Genomic DNA, 14,263 nt, shown 5'->3' on the forward strand with positions numbered 1-14,263 from the left:
TCTATCATTTTCTATATCAAAGCAGTTCATGGTAACTTAACTGCTTCTAGGTTAGTAGTGAATGGGAAAAGCAGGGTAGCACCTTGGGAGTCAATGGCATTTAGGAAAGAATTTAAAATACAGCACAATTTAACTTGGCATACCTACAATTTTCATTTAAAGGTCTTGGAAGGTCTCGACTTCTTAATTTATAAACTCCTACTGAAGTCAACAGACTTATAGCCATCCAGCAAGTGTTCACAGAATTGGAATCTGTATTTTAGAGTTAAATAAAAAAATTACATTGAGACATAATTGGGACTAGTAGGAGAGGTGAGACTGTAAAGCATGAAAAAAGGTGTGATTCATTTAAGTATTTGAATGAAAGGAGGAATAGGCATAGGGCAATATGAAATAGTTATTGAAGACCACAGAAGCTGTGAAAAAAAATTTATTTTTTTAAAGGAGCAAAGAAATATAAAAACTACTGGAGTAAGGTTGTAGAAACAAGAAAAGGGAAACACAGAAATAGTTCAAACTATCAGAGATCCAATAAAAAATGTTCATATAAAAGTTACTGGTGATTTTTCTAAATGTTCATCTACTTTCTGGTTTTTCTCTGTCATGTTTGTTTGGTTTTTTTCATTAAAGAAAAAAAAAAAGTGATATGTGCTATCATTTAATTTAATTTAAAATGTTGTCAGTATATCGCCATCTGAAATGTATCAACATGCCCTGTAAATGAGCTTTGTGTAGGTGTGAGAAGGAGAAAATAAGGTCCTGCCCACCATGCAATATGGTAACGTGAGAGCTGTTTTAGGGAATTTTATCAGTAATGCCAGCAAATTTCTGGCACTGATGAATATTGCTATATATTGGTGATAAACAGGGCTTGTGAGAGGATGAAAGAAATCCAAAGATGCTAAAGATATGGAGATACTATAATAGACAACCAAAGCAAAAAGGATATTCAGTGTTGCAGAAAAGATGAACTAGACAGAACTGGATTTAAGATTACTCAATTAGTTCAAGCAAAACTTTTAAAATGTGTAAATGAAATGAAAGAAAGACAGGAGTATTTGGAGTCAGCTTGTAGTTTAAGGCACTGAAATTAGGTGTTTATATTTCACTCTATACCTGGAGTGCCTTTTATAGGTATTGGAGAGCTGATCAGTACAGAGAACTGAACCTCAAGAATTAATCCAATTCACCCTAAAACAGACACCCACACTGAATCCTTATTGAGACTTCACTGCCTGTAACAGCACCTAGATATCAAGCTTTCAGTTAGATATCTACAGACGTCCAGATTTAGGTATTTTAAACCAAACCCCACATTAGACATCTGCAATGTTGGTTCCTGTATCTAGTCCTCCAAGATTTCTCCATAGTCCACACCAAAATGAGCACTTCCAGGGTGAGATTAATTTGTGTCATTTTAAATAGCCACTTAACAATAAAATTAATCATGCACTAAAAAGACCTGTTTTCTTTCTTGGCTAAAAGGAGTTTATATTTGGTCAGATGAATCCCCCTTGGCTCCTGTAGGGCTACTTAGCTAAAAAAAGCAAAAGAAAAGTCAAGTAATGAATCAGATCAGCATAAGAATGTTTAAAGGCTGAAGATAATAAAAATTATTGAAATTATTGAAATCATAACATAGCTTAATTAGCAGCACATGTTTGAAGGAAGTGTTCATAAAGATATGACTTCACAACGTAGAACTTCACAACCAATATTATCTTGTACACCTGAGAAATATACATTGGGACTGTGGTTTACCCAGGCTTGTCAGGCCTGAAGCAAATGAAATGAGAAATATTTGTAATCATAATTATTGAGGATGTGACTCACAAGTGTTGCCTTGGAACCACGACCAAAACTAACGATTGTAGGAGAAAATGAGAAATAAGAAGCCCTCAGAACCACAGTTTACAGTACATTTTTGATGACCAGGTTTCGAGATAAAATGAAGTATGTTTGCTTTCCTTTTAGATTTTCTCCTACAAAGAATTATCCAACTTTAATTAAGAGTATATGCAATTCTACGTGTATCAACCAAACTTGCTCCAGATTTCTTGTATAGGAGAAATATCAAGCATGCTATCTAATTATCTATTTAAAAATTAAAAAAATCATTTCCAGGGAGAAGTTGCTACATGTCACCACTCTCATTTCAGCACATGGCTCAGTATCTAAATACTATCTTCTAGCTCTATAGGACCAAATTCTGAGGGTGACTGAGCACTGAAATAGTGTGATTTCCTTTCTGTGACATTGTTCCTTTCTGAACATTTGTTTCAAAAGAAATAAAGTGCCAAATTGCTTCAAAAAGAATAGAGTGCCAAATCTAATGACAATATTATAAGACACAAATAATTTCTATATTAAAAAGCAAATTCATAACAATATTTCAGGGATATTTTAACACTGATCTTAGGAATTTAAAAGAAGAAATTTTCTAAGTGGTTTTAAAAATGTTTTCTGAGGATTCCTAGGTACTAGACAACATTGGATCTGTGGATGATATTAGATAGTTCCTTCATCTCCTACACCATGAACTGCAATATTAATTAGATGTTGGAATTAAATTTATTACAATATTAATTACGATGTACTTTTTATTAAGTCTATATCATACTGAAGAAGCAAGATTTTGCCTAAGTGTAATTGCCATGTATTGCAGAAGAAAAATCTATTTGTATACAGATACTAAAAATATCCATCCAAATAATATTCTAATTACACTGATTTGTTCTGTGAGGAAGTGAAATCATTGAACACTAAAACACTATGTATTTATTTTTGATGGTGTTAGGAAGTGAAATGGAGATAAGTGCCATTGAAATATTTTATTTAATTGCAAATAAACCAACTATGCCGATTAAATTAACTATCCTACATTCATGCACTGTTTTATTCTAAACAAAGTATCTATTAGCCTGCAGTTTTCTCCAAATCATTGCTTTAAATTTCATATGGTAAGTAAGATCAGCTAGAGATCAAATAACCTGGTTATCCAGCAGCAATAAAGCAGCCCTTAGCACAGTTCCCGTAATCACCCCTTGCATGCTGTAATCACTCTTTCCTCAAGGTACAGAGCAGTGCTTGGGCCTGTTCCAGGTAAAGCCCAATGCAGATGCTCTGGACTGTGCTCTGGGAGGAGCCTGCATCTCTCTGCTGACTACATAAGGAGAATTAGGAAGCTAAGCAGCTAGTTGCTTAAAACTCTGTAATGCTTGTAAAGCTTGTAGATTAGAAGGTGAAACTAGACAGATGTAGACAGCATGACTCATCCTACCCCTAATATAAAACTAAGCTATATGTAGCTGTTAGACAACAGGACTCTAGCTATAATTTTATGATTGATACAGCCACTCACAGGACAATCTAACTCGGCTTCAGACAGATAACATAGAAGAGAGTTCCTCTCCCTAAATGCGTGCAGTACAGAAGACAGAAAGCAGAGAGAAAGCAGTAAACACTTAAAGCAGACAAGTAACTTTGAGAAATTGGGAGCACAGAATAAGAAAAATTAAATAATCTTATTTTACCATAAAATGAAAATGCCTCCACTTATCTAAATAATATCAGATGGAAACACTATATGATGGCAAATGACATAGCTCACAAACAGAGCAGCCATAATAGCATATATGGAGCCTAACAATGATCATGCATACAAAATGCAACAATTCAGAGATCAGTAACAAATAGGTCATAATTCAGTTAGAAGTTTTATAAATTTTAAATCTGATAAGTCTGCACACCCCTCCATTTCACCATGGAGTTAAAAAATACTTGCCATTATTTATGATTACACTGTAGATGCTTATTTTTAATTTCTGCATTATTTAGGTGTGTCATGCTGTGATCATAAATACAGGAAACAAAATGTCTTTTTCTTCAAAGGGCCAAGTGGACAGCCTTGTAACTTACTCAGTTAAAATATACACTAGGCTTTATTTAGCAGGGCTCATGGATCAACACTTATGGAATCCCTTGTGTGCACACAGCATGTATGTTAATCTACTCATCCAGCACACATACAAGGAACCTCCATGGTTCAGAGATCAAAAATTCATTTTACCTTCTCCGAGTCAACTGGTGTGCAAAAATATCAAAATCTCATCAAGAGAAGGATCTTTGTGCCAGTAAGGGCACAAAGCTGGATCTGCAGGCAGCAGGAATTATCATGTCATACAACCCAGCAGCAAAACATCTGGTTTACGGTGGCCAAGCTTCATTGCAGGGTCAGTAAAAGCAGATAGGAAGCAAAAAACTACTGTAGGGCAACAAATTGGACAGGTAGTCCAGCAAAAGTGAAAGCTTGTCTTGGAACAGACCAAGGGCTCTGAATTCAGGCTTGTCGGTGCTCCAGGAGCAGCCAGAAGTGCTGAGGCAAAACCCACCATGTTGGCTCCACAATCAGCTTCTGTTCCACGTTTTGCATCACTGCTTTCCTCTGAGATTTCTGGAAGTGTTGTGTATCTCCTGTTTCTACTGAAATCCCTTCTTAATTTAAAAGCGTTGCTGTGACACCTCAAGTCCCTTTAAGTTTGATGGTTTTGTGTTCCTGAGAAAAAGAGACAGGGAAGGGAAAGGGGGAAAGGGAAATGGGAAATGGGAAATGGACACAAGGAGAAGAAAGTAACCCAGGTACAGATCATAGAGCATTTGGCAATTGTACATTAAAAATTCATTAATTATCTCAAAATTAATATTTTAAATAAAATTACATCTTCTGATTTAAACCAGCCAGAAGCCAGGAAATTCAAGCTTAAGAATGTCACCCATTTAAAGTAATTTTATTCTAGCTTGGTTTATCAGTATACTTCTCAGGAGCAAACTGTAAATTATATATTTCAGGACCTCTCAAGGAGTCCTGCCAAGACCTGGTGATAAGTTGCTATAACAGCAGCTCAGGGTTTGAGAAATGCACTTTCCTTAGCACTCATGGCAACAGGTGACCGAGTGGTAATGACACCATTAACACATTTCACCTTTTTAAGGTCTCCCACTGGTGTTTCACTTCTACTAATTTATGGAGGAATCATTTCATTTCAGTGTTACAAGTCCCTTGTGTTCTTAGTGGTATTTTTAAGAAAATAAACAGAAGGAGGGAAGGAGAGCATCCTCTGGGATATGTGATTTTGGAGAAAACTATCAGCAAATTCCCTCTTGTATGAAAAGGAACTTGGGAATTTTATAGCAGATCCAATAAGGCTGAGATCAACTTAATTCAGTTCTCCTTTCAAGAATCAGCAATATCTGCTTTGTAATAAGCAGCTGTTAGGTACTTGCCACATATGATTCTCCGGACAGATATGTTTGCATTTGTTATGCAAATATAGGTATGTATTAAAAAAAAAAAAAAAAAGGCAATAATGTCTCAATTAATTATTTGACTGAGTCCTTATGGACTCCCCACTCTAGATACACTTGCAAAAGGATCTTTTGTAATGGCTGCAGCTATGATTCTTTGTCCTTCTCTATGCAGCCTTCTGGCTACTTACTGTACTGATTCTCCAGAAAATATTACACAATTAATTGCTTACTTCTTTGCAAAAGCTGTCTTTCCTTCAACTCTCAATTCTTTTTATCATGTAACTACAAAAGAAATCTTCTAGTTAACAGCTCTAACTTTATTAACATCCTACAACTGAGACTTTTTTTTACCAGAAATATTTGACAACAAACCTTGACAACTTACTGCCTACAGTGACGATATGAAAACAAACTATCAACTCCTTATTTTAAAAAAGAAAAAGCAAAAAAAGACAATGCCAAAGTACTGCTAGTACAGCACAGAGAAGCAGGCAAATGGTACAGTGTATGGGAACATTATGGCACCAGATCTGTCTCTACAGACATCAGTTGGACGCTTATCACTGAATTCTGAAGAATCAGACCAAAACTCCCACATTATATAGTGAGAAATGGAGGCTTTCAGATGAGATTTGTGTTGAATAGCCAAACAAATCTGAGTATTTGACACCTTTATTGTACTCTAAGTGCTTGGTTACCACAAGACAAGACAGAACTGGGTTATCTCAAGAAGAGAAGAAGTAATTAATGTCTTCAACTCCCTACTGGGAAGTTACAGACAAGGTGCAACTAGACTCTTCCAGGAGGTTCAAAAGGAGGCAGTGGATAGGAGGCAATGGACAAGGACTGCAACCAGGAAAATTCAGATAGTACAAAAATTTGTATCAGTTGTAGGCAAAAAACACATGTTGCCCAAAGAGGCTGTGGAATCTCAATCCTTTAAGATATTCAAGCCTTGGTTGCATGACCCTGAGTAACCTGATCTGACCCAGAGTTCACTCTGAGTGGAGGATTTGGACCAAAGTTCTCCATGAGTGTGAAGGAGAAGAAAGGAAAGGAGAAGGAGAATGGGAAAGGACTTTCCTTCCTCAAGAATACTCATTTGATGCATACCTTGGTTGAAAACAGTGCAACAGGAGTTCAACAGAAATTGCTAAAAAAGGGGGCTAAAAATTGTTTTAGCTAGTAAAACTAAATGTACACTGTAATTGTTCACACCAAATGTCTCCGTCTACTGTTTTATCACTGTAGCTGGAAAGTGGAAGAAGCATGTCAAGGGAATCAAAACAAAGATTCTATATATGGAACAGCTATGGTTGGGTCTGAATTTAGATATTAACTCTACTCAGCCCAGTTCTTCAAATGCTTGTGTGGGCCTAGCTGAACCCACAGTGTTACACCAATTTACCCCTGTTGAAGATCTGAATTTACTGCACTGATCTATGTACAGTTCTTGGTGATCCTGGTACAGAAGCTGCCTGGGGCCCAAGAGCACACAGGTTGAGTGCATCAACAACCTGTAGGGATAGACATATGGCACATCCTTTAAGTGGGGGGTGTTTGCCCCACGCTGCTCTTCCTGTTACCTCATAGAAATACAGGATTTCTGTACCTCCATCACCAGACAAGCTACTTCCTTCCTGGCCAAAGCAGGGGCAGATGTGACAGGTGAGCTTCTTGCAAGTGGATTTGAAAGTACTTACTGGCCATTTGGTCATTAATTCCAATCTTCTTTTTTTTCAGATTCAGTGTGCGGAAAGACAATGTCAAAAATACCTGTAAAGACTAGAAAATAAAACAACTGGTCTCACGGTCTTTAAAACAATGACCAAACAGATTTCATAGAGTTGAGTGTCTCATTCCTGTCATACCAAATGGCAGCTCTAGAGACAACCAAGTTCCATCTTCATCTGATGCACACTTCATGGCTCTGCATCTTCCCTGGTATTTTCAATTTTACTAACTAATGAAGTAACAAACAGGACCTTCAGCTACAAACAAGAACATTAATTCTCCAGTGCAATGATGGACAGCTTTGAGGCTTTCCTAACACAAAGAACTGCAGCCAAGTTAAGATCTTTCTTTACTACAAGTATTTAATTTTCTATGCCTTGGCAAGTCTGCCTCCATCATTTATTTCATCTGTGTGCCACAGAAGCCAATGCTTTAGCAGAAGTTTGCTAGCCATGTTTCTGATCCCTCACAATTCTCTGGGCCCAGTAGATATTTGAGGAGTCTTTGACAAGACACAGGAGTCATTCCATTAGTGTGGTACATCTGCTCCCCTGGGATAATCCTTACAACACAAGTATGAAATACCAGGAACATAGTTCTTACTACAGTTATTATTGAACCAGAAATGGAAATGTCCTGTCCAGCTGACCTTTGTAGTGTCACCTACAGTCTAACAGTTGAAGTGCCAAGACTTGAAATGCCAAGGGTATGGGACCATGCTTTTTGTATTTCATCAATACTGAAGTTAAAGATTTTATTTAAAAGAAAAATAGTAAATGGCACATCATGTAATTGCTATTTATTTTCATAAACATGAGGTATTTCAAAGTGCTATAAGACGCAGCACTAAATGTACATCATTGGAAGAAATTAAACACAGAACTTTGCAGTTACCCAGTTCTATGCACCAAACATTAACAAATACATTAACTGGAAGAAACAGGCTAGGAAAAGGCATATATAGTAAATTTCTTTACAAAAGTTTCTTAGTTCAAAAAAGTGATAAAGTAATATCTACTCAAAACTTTCACAACTCATTTTCATACGAAAATATAAGTATCAAATTTAGTTATGTATCAGCATCATACTAAAGTATACAGGCAATGTAAGAATTAGTACAGTACATAACAGAGATTAACAATATATTTGTATACAAAAACATGCTCCTCAAACATTGAGGTATTACAGTACTTAGGTATGAACTTCCAGTCTAATACTGGCAGCAAAAGCCACCTCTCATAACCCAAGACATGTACAAAAGGCAAGTGTGTAGATGGTATTTACAGAAATTCCCACAGGGGCACAAAATGCCAACCCCTAAAGTAACATCTGTTAGAACATAAGCACCATAAAACTTAGGAATGAACATTTTAAAACTCAACTAGATGTCATCAGCAGCTCCAAATGCTCACAACACTTAAAAAAAAAAAATCCCCACCATCTACAGTTCTTAAGGAGAAAAAACAAAGGCAGTCCATTGTTGTTTGGTAGTCTTGCAATAAACTCCTTGCAAGAAAATCCATTTGCTCCGTACCCGGATAATATAGTCTGTCGATTACTTCAGGGACTGGATTGAAATTAAAACCAACATTCTTAACGTCAAAAAACACAATTTTTTTATAAAGAATCAAAAATGTGCAAAGTGGCAATGACTGTCCTGATCAGCCAGAAAAAAACACCAAAACAAAAAAAAAGTTTAGCAAGTCCGCTTGTAATCTATTTTCTTTAGTAATTGTTCTTGTCTGGCTTGCAATTTTTCCTTTTCTAGCAGTAACTTCTGCTCCTCTGCCTGAAGAGAATGAACATACTCAGTGGCTTTTTTCAAGATCACAACTTTTGCAGCTTTCTCATTTTGAACCAGTTCTGGAACATGGTCCCTTAAAGTGAGGAAACTTGACCGTAGATCATTACGTCGTTGACGCTCCAGGATATTATGGTTGCGTCGACGTTCACTGTCCTCTGAATCAGAGTTTCGAGGACTTGAACTCTTAAGCTTTGGTTGGATCGTGGGTTTTACTGGACGGGGCACCTCGACTTTCAACTTCTTCTGTGGTGGAGACTCTTCAGTCTCCACGAATGGAGAAGGAGCGGCATAATTATGCTGCTGGTGAATTGGGGCACAACGCTTTAATATCAGTCCATTCTGCTGTGTCCTGACTGATGAAAAAGTGGTATTCTTAGGACGCACTGTAATAGTAAGGGTGGTAACAGACTTGTTGGTAGAGGAGCGTCTTTTCTCCACTGTAACAACATCTATTTCTTCTTCTTCATCCTCTTCCTCCTCATCTTCATCATCTCTGGTAATGAAGGACAGAAAATAAAACAGACATTATTCTCCCTGAAAATACCTTGATTTACAAGTATCAGTATTTATTGACAAAATATATATCCAGTAAAAGCAGTAATGAAACTGATGGCAAAACCGGGGTGCACCCACCATCTGCAGTCTGATATAGATCTGTAAAACTATGTAATAAACATGAAATCAGCAAACAGGGATTTCTGAAAGCTTAGTAAGTTTGATGAGATGGGTTTTTTTAAACACATCTAATTTTCAATCAAAATGGGGCTACCACCCACACAATCACAGAGGCAGAAAAGAATTTTTAGACAGAATGTATGTAGCTTGAATGGAATCGTCGAGTTGTGGCACAAAAGGCAAGCACAGAGCCACAACACAGCCCCTGCTTGGTAGAAAAGCAGCCGGAAAACGAAACAATCGCTGGGTTTGTTCTGAGGCAGAAGGTGAAGCTGCTCCAGCCGGGGACCCTTTAAGCCGGCGCTTGGTGCACTGCCAAGAAGACAGCTGTTGGAAGTGCTTCCTCACCCAAAGCTGTCAAACCAGACATTAAAGGGACAGCAGGCTCTGAAACCCGGGACGGATCACCAACTTTGCAGCGGTGGTCACCGGGACCAGCTCATCTACACACGCCAAACCGCGGTTCAGCCCAAGGGGACTTCTCTGCGTACACACACACAGGATGTTTGAAGCATTTTGGGCTCTATCAGTACAAGCGCTGCTCTAAGGGGTTCACTGGTCTAGCTCCAGCCTGCCCGCATGGTGCCTAAGGGAACGCGCACACGGTCATCCCCCATAAACCTGTGCCCAGGGCGGCGGTGGCAGCCGCACTGCCACCCCCCCCGCCTCGAGGGCAGGAGACTGTCAGGGCGCCGGAGGCTCCCCAGCCCCACGCAGCCCCTCCGGGCTGGAGCTGCTGCCCGGTGAAGGCTCCGGCCCCGCCGCAGCCGGCACAGGGCGAGGGGCGGGCGGGGGCTGCCCCCGGGCCGTGCCCGCCGCCCCCGCGGGGCCCCGCGCTGCGCCCGCGCCTGCTGCCGCCTGCCGGCCGCCCCGCGCCCCGCCCGCCTCCGGGCCTCAGCGCCCCGCCCGCCCCCGGAGCAGCCGGCGGGGGGACGCAGCCGCCACCCCGTCCCCACCTCCGCACCTGGGGGCCGGAGCGCTTACCCGAGTCGCTGAGCGTGTCGTCCCCGGAGGAGCTGCTGCTGCTGCTCGCCCGGCTGTCCCCGGCGGGACGCGGCTGGCGGCCGCCCCGCGCAGCCCCTCCGCCCGCCGTCGGCGCCTCCCGCTTGTTGACGGGGAAGGGGAAGACCACGGCCGGGTCCACGCACTCGGGCACGGCGCCGCCCAGCTCCGCGCGGGCGCTGGCGGGGCTGTCCGCGGCCCCCGGGGGCGGCGGCGGCGCGGCGGGCGCCTTGCTCTGCAGCTTCTCGCTGACCGCCCGCTCCAGCTTCTCGCGCGCCGAGAAGCCGCTCCACATGCAGTCCTGGATGATGATGGAGTTGAGATTGTTCGTCACGCCGGGGCCCGTCTCGAAGAAGTCCCCTCCGTCCATGCCGCCCCACAGGTCGGCCTCGGGCGGCAGCAGCAGCAGCTCCGATGCCCAGTCCACGGGGTCGGTGGGGCGGCAGCCCCAGAGAGCCGCTCCTCCCCACGGCACCGGGCCCCCTCCCGGAGGGTGCTCTTGGAGCCCGGCCCGGCTGGGAGACAGAGGAGGGGTGGGCAGCAGCTCAAACTTTTTCCAGATGTCCTCGCCCGGGGGAGCGGAGTCCGGCCCGCATAAATAAAAGTCATCTTCGTCCGGGTAGAAACAAGGCTGCAAAGAGTCAAACTCGAGGTCTGGGTTTTTACTGACCATTCCTGGCATTACGGGTGTCTTTTTGCTGATCCCTGTGTCAAGCAATACTTTCAAACACAGGTTTTATCGATATTTCCACCAAGGGAAGACGAGAGGTTCTCCCACGACCTGAAACTAAAAAAAAAATAAATGAAAAAAAGAAAAAAAGAAAACAAAAAGAAAAAAATAACAAAACAAAACAACAAAATCACAATTAAAAATACGAACAAACAGACACAAACGTGACTCCCTTCCTCTTAACGGAAGGAAAAAAAATTAATAATCCCATCATAAATAGCAAACAAGAAGGAGCCTTTAGAAAGTTGAGAAAAAAAAATCTCACACACCTTTCTCCTCCCGACTCAAGACACTGAAATCAAAGCGCTCAGGTAGTGCTCCCCCGTGCAGAGCCTGCCCCGCCGCTCCGTGGGGACACAAACCCAGGCTGCACAGTCCAGCGGGGATGCACAGCCTGTGTACATAGCCCTCGCCTGCTCTCCCCACACCGCTTCAAACGCTCAAAACAGCACAGTAACTGCAGACAGATGCATGGCTTTGATACCGTAATCTCTCCAGAAAGGCTTCTTAATATGCCAGCAAAAGTAGAGGAAGTTTACTCCTTTTGTCACTGCGGAACAGTGCAAAGGGGAGAGGAGAAAGATGCAAAAAAAAAAAAAAAAAAAAAAAAAAAAAGGGGGCGGAGGGGCTCTTTGCAACTTCGCAAATCGCCAGTTCATTCACTCAAAGCGAGCCAGCGAAATCCGCACACAACACAAGGGGGGAGGGGGAGGAGGGGAAATCCAGCAGCAACAGAAATTATCAACCTTATGTAATAACCTCGCGCACAAAAATGCATTAAAACCACCCCGGCGCCACCAACAAAGTCTCCTGATTTGCCAAAAAAGCACGGGAAGTTTTCCCCCCTTTTTCCTGCAACAACGAGGTTGCAAGGAGGACAGCAACTCCGCACATTCGGCCACTTCATGCACGCAAACCTCCTGCAAACACACCAGCTCTCACCTCCGGCGAGTGCGCGCTGCTGCCCTTACCGCGGCCGGACCCCCCACTCACTACCCACGGCCAGTCAACCACAGCCCCATTCCTTTGCCGAGAGCTCCGTTGCATCAGACATTAAAAAAAAAAAAAAAAATTAAAAAAAGAAAAATGCTTAAAGTCCAAAAAATCGAGTCAGCGTCTCCCTTCAGCTCGGTTAAGGTAACGCAAAGGAAATCGTTCTGCTGGGTTCACAACAGCTGACGCTGAGACGGAGACCAAAAAGGGGGAAAAAAAAATCCATGAAAAGCCTTATGATGAAACGCCGAGAAACGCGCCCGGCTCGGCTCAGCTGCGCTCCCGCCCCGCCCCCTAAGCGCCTCCAGGACTGTGCATTTTTCTACTCGGGAAATACATTAAACTGTTTAAAATGCAAAGCAGTAAAGAGGCACCTACAAAACACTGGCGATCTCAATGCGACAGCTCCAAACCAAAACACAAATATCCTCCAGGATTTTCTTCTGCTCAGTGAGAACCCCATTCAGGCTCCGCTCTGCCCCTGCGCTCGCCTTCCCGCCCCATCCTTCCCAGTTCGGCAACTCAAAACGCGATGGGGAATTGGATTTATTTGACTGGGGTTTTGTCATGCAGCCCAGAACCTGCAGCTTCCTCTTCTTACCTCCGTGGTGATGGTGGTGGGTGTGCGAGGGGGAGGAGTGGAGGGGGAAAGGGGAGAGGGAAAAAAAAGGCAGCTGATGGTGTCTGTAGCACTTTCCGCGCCCGCCCGCCGGCCCCCGCAGCCTCCCCAGCCTCCGCATCCACCCTCTGCTCACAGACAGATGACTGTCACTGCCTGCCTTTGAAGCAGCTGGATATTATTAACCCCCAAAAAGGCATTAAAAATAAAAAAAGACAAGTTAAAGAAAAACAACAAAAAAAACCAACAATAAAAAAACCCCTGACACGCTTGGGAGGGAGCACTGGGAAACAGCGGGAGAATGGCGGGAGAGCCGGCCCCGCCCCGCTCCACGCGAGCAGGGCGGGGCCGCGCGTTTGGCGCCAAAAGCCCCGTTCGCTCTTTATCCTCCGGGAGGGCGTTCGGATGCCGCGGGGCCGTCCCTGCCCCCTGTGCCGCCCCTCCCCGCGCCACGCCAGCCCCGAGGAACGTCGCCTCCGGAGCGGTTCCTTCCCCACCTCCCGCCGCTGCGACCTCGGGCGCAACCCCCCGGGGCAATTGAAAATAAACAAACAAGGGCTAAGGGAAGCGGCCGGGAGAGGGAGCCGCTCGGACGCGGGGCTCTGTCCACGACCGGTAGCGATCGCCTCCCCGCAGGCCAGCGGGGCTCTCGCGGCCGCGCTGCCGGCAGGGCCCCGTGCGGGCGGCCCCGCTCTCCCCGCTCCGCGCCGGCACCGGCACCGGCACCGCGCCCGCCGCGCCCCCGTTCCGCTGCCAACGGCGACACCTTGCGGCCGCGCGGCGCAGCGGCGGCGCTCCCGGCGCCCCCGCGCATTGCCCGGCGGCAGCACCCACCGCTCTCTCGCCTCCTTCCCGGCGCGGGGCCGCGGCACGGGACGGGACGCGCCGGGACGGCACGGGAGCGCGGCGCTCTCCTCGGCGGTGCGCGGCGGCGGGCGCGGGTACGATCCCAATCCCGCTGCCGCTCGGGGCGGTGCCTCCTTGCTCATAGGCTGCAGGTTGAGGCGGGGACTGGGGCGTCGCTCGCTGCAGGCCGGTGGCGGCGGGCGGCCGCTTTGTGTGCGGTGGCGGCGGGGCCGCCTCTCCGTCCCGCCTCGGTGGGGGCGAGCCCGGGCTATTCAAACACGGTGGGCATGGTGGTGGGAGAGAGAGCTGGGCGTCGATGGAAGCGACTGAGGAGGGGGAGGCTGCTCACGAAAGAGCGAAATAAACCCTGCGTGAGGCAGGGATGTGCCCTGTGTCCCTTCGCTTGGTCCCCTCCGGCAATTTTGGGCAGGAAGTCCTGCTTATCCCATGTGGTGATCACTCCTCGAATCCATGTCACGCTTCACTGGCCAAAACCTGGAGGCTGCAGCAGCCATTCGGTGCCCTGAAGCGGCCTTGCGAGCCGTCGGGGTGC

General features: G+C 44.7%; 1 protein-coding gene across 5 annotated transcripts; it reads right to left on the reverse strand.

The window, feature by feature from the left end:
• Nucleotides 1-7,825: 7,825 nt before the first annotated feature.
• MYCN (MYCN proto-oncogene, bHLH transcription factor) lies at nucleotides 7,826-13,830 on the reverse strand. Of its 5 annotated transcripts, none has more exons than XM_036381140.2 (3): nucleotides 13,699-13,830; nucleotides 10,505-11,309; nucleotides 7,826-9,336 (listed from the first exon to the last, which is right to left on the reverse strand). In XM_036381140.2, exons 2-3 carry the CDS (start codon nucleotides 11,202-11,204, stop codon nucleotides 8,738-8,740), a joined length of 1,299 nt encoding a protein of 432 aa, XP_036237033.1. In that variant the 5' UTR covers nucleotides 11,205-11,309; nucleotides 13,699-13,830; the 3' UTR covers nucleotides 7,826-8,737. The 5 variants fall into 5 exon arrangements, with proteins under 5 accessions (XP_036237033.1, XP_036237037.1, XP_036237036.1 ...); XM_036381144.2 differs by lacking the exon at nucleotides 13,699-13,830 and adding an exon at nucleotides 12,847-13,231; XM_036381143.2 differs by lacking the exon at nucleotides 13,699-13,830 and adding an exon at nucleotides 12,624-12,832.
• Between the last annotated feature and the right edge of the window lie 433 nt (nucleotides 13,831-14,263).

The sequence above is a fragment of the Molothrus ater genome, chromosome 3 (assembly GCF_012460135.2).
Source record: "Molothrus ater isolate BHLD 08-10-18 breed brown headed cowbird chromosome 3, BPBGC_Mater_1.1, whole genome shotgun sequence".
NCBI classification, from domain to species: domain Eukaryota; kingdom Metazoa; phylum Chordata; class Aves; order Passeriformes; family Icteridae; genus Molothrus; species Molothrus ater.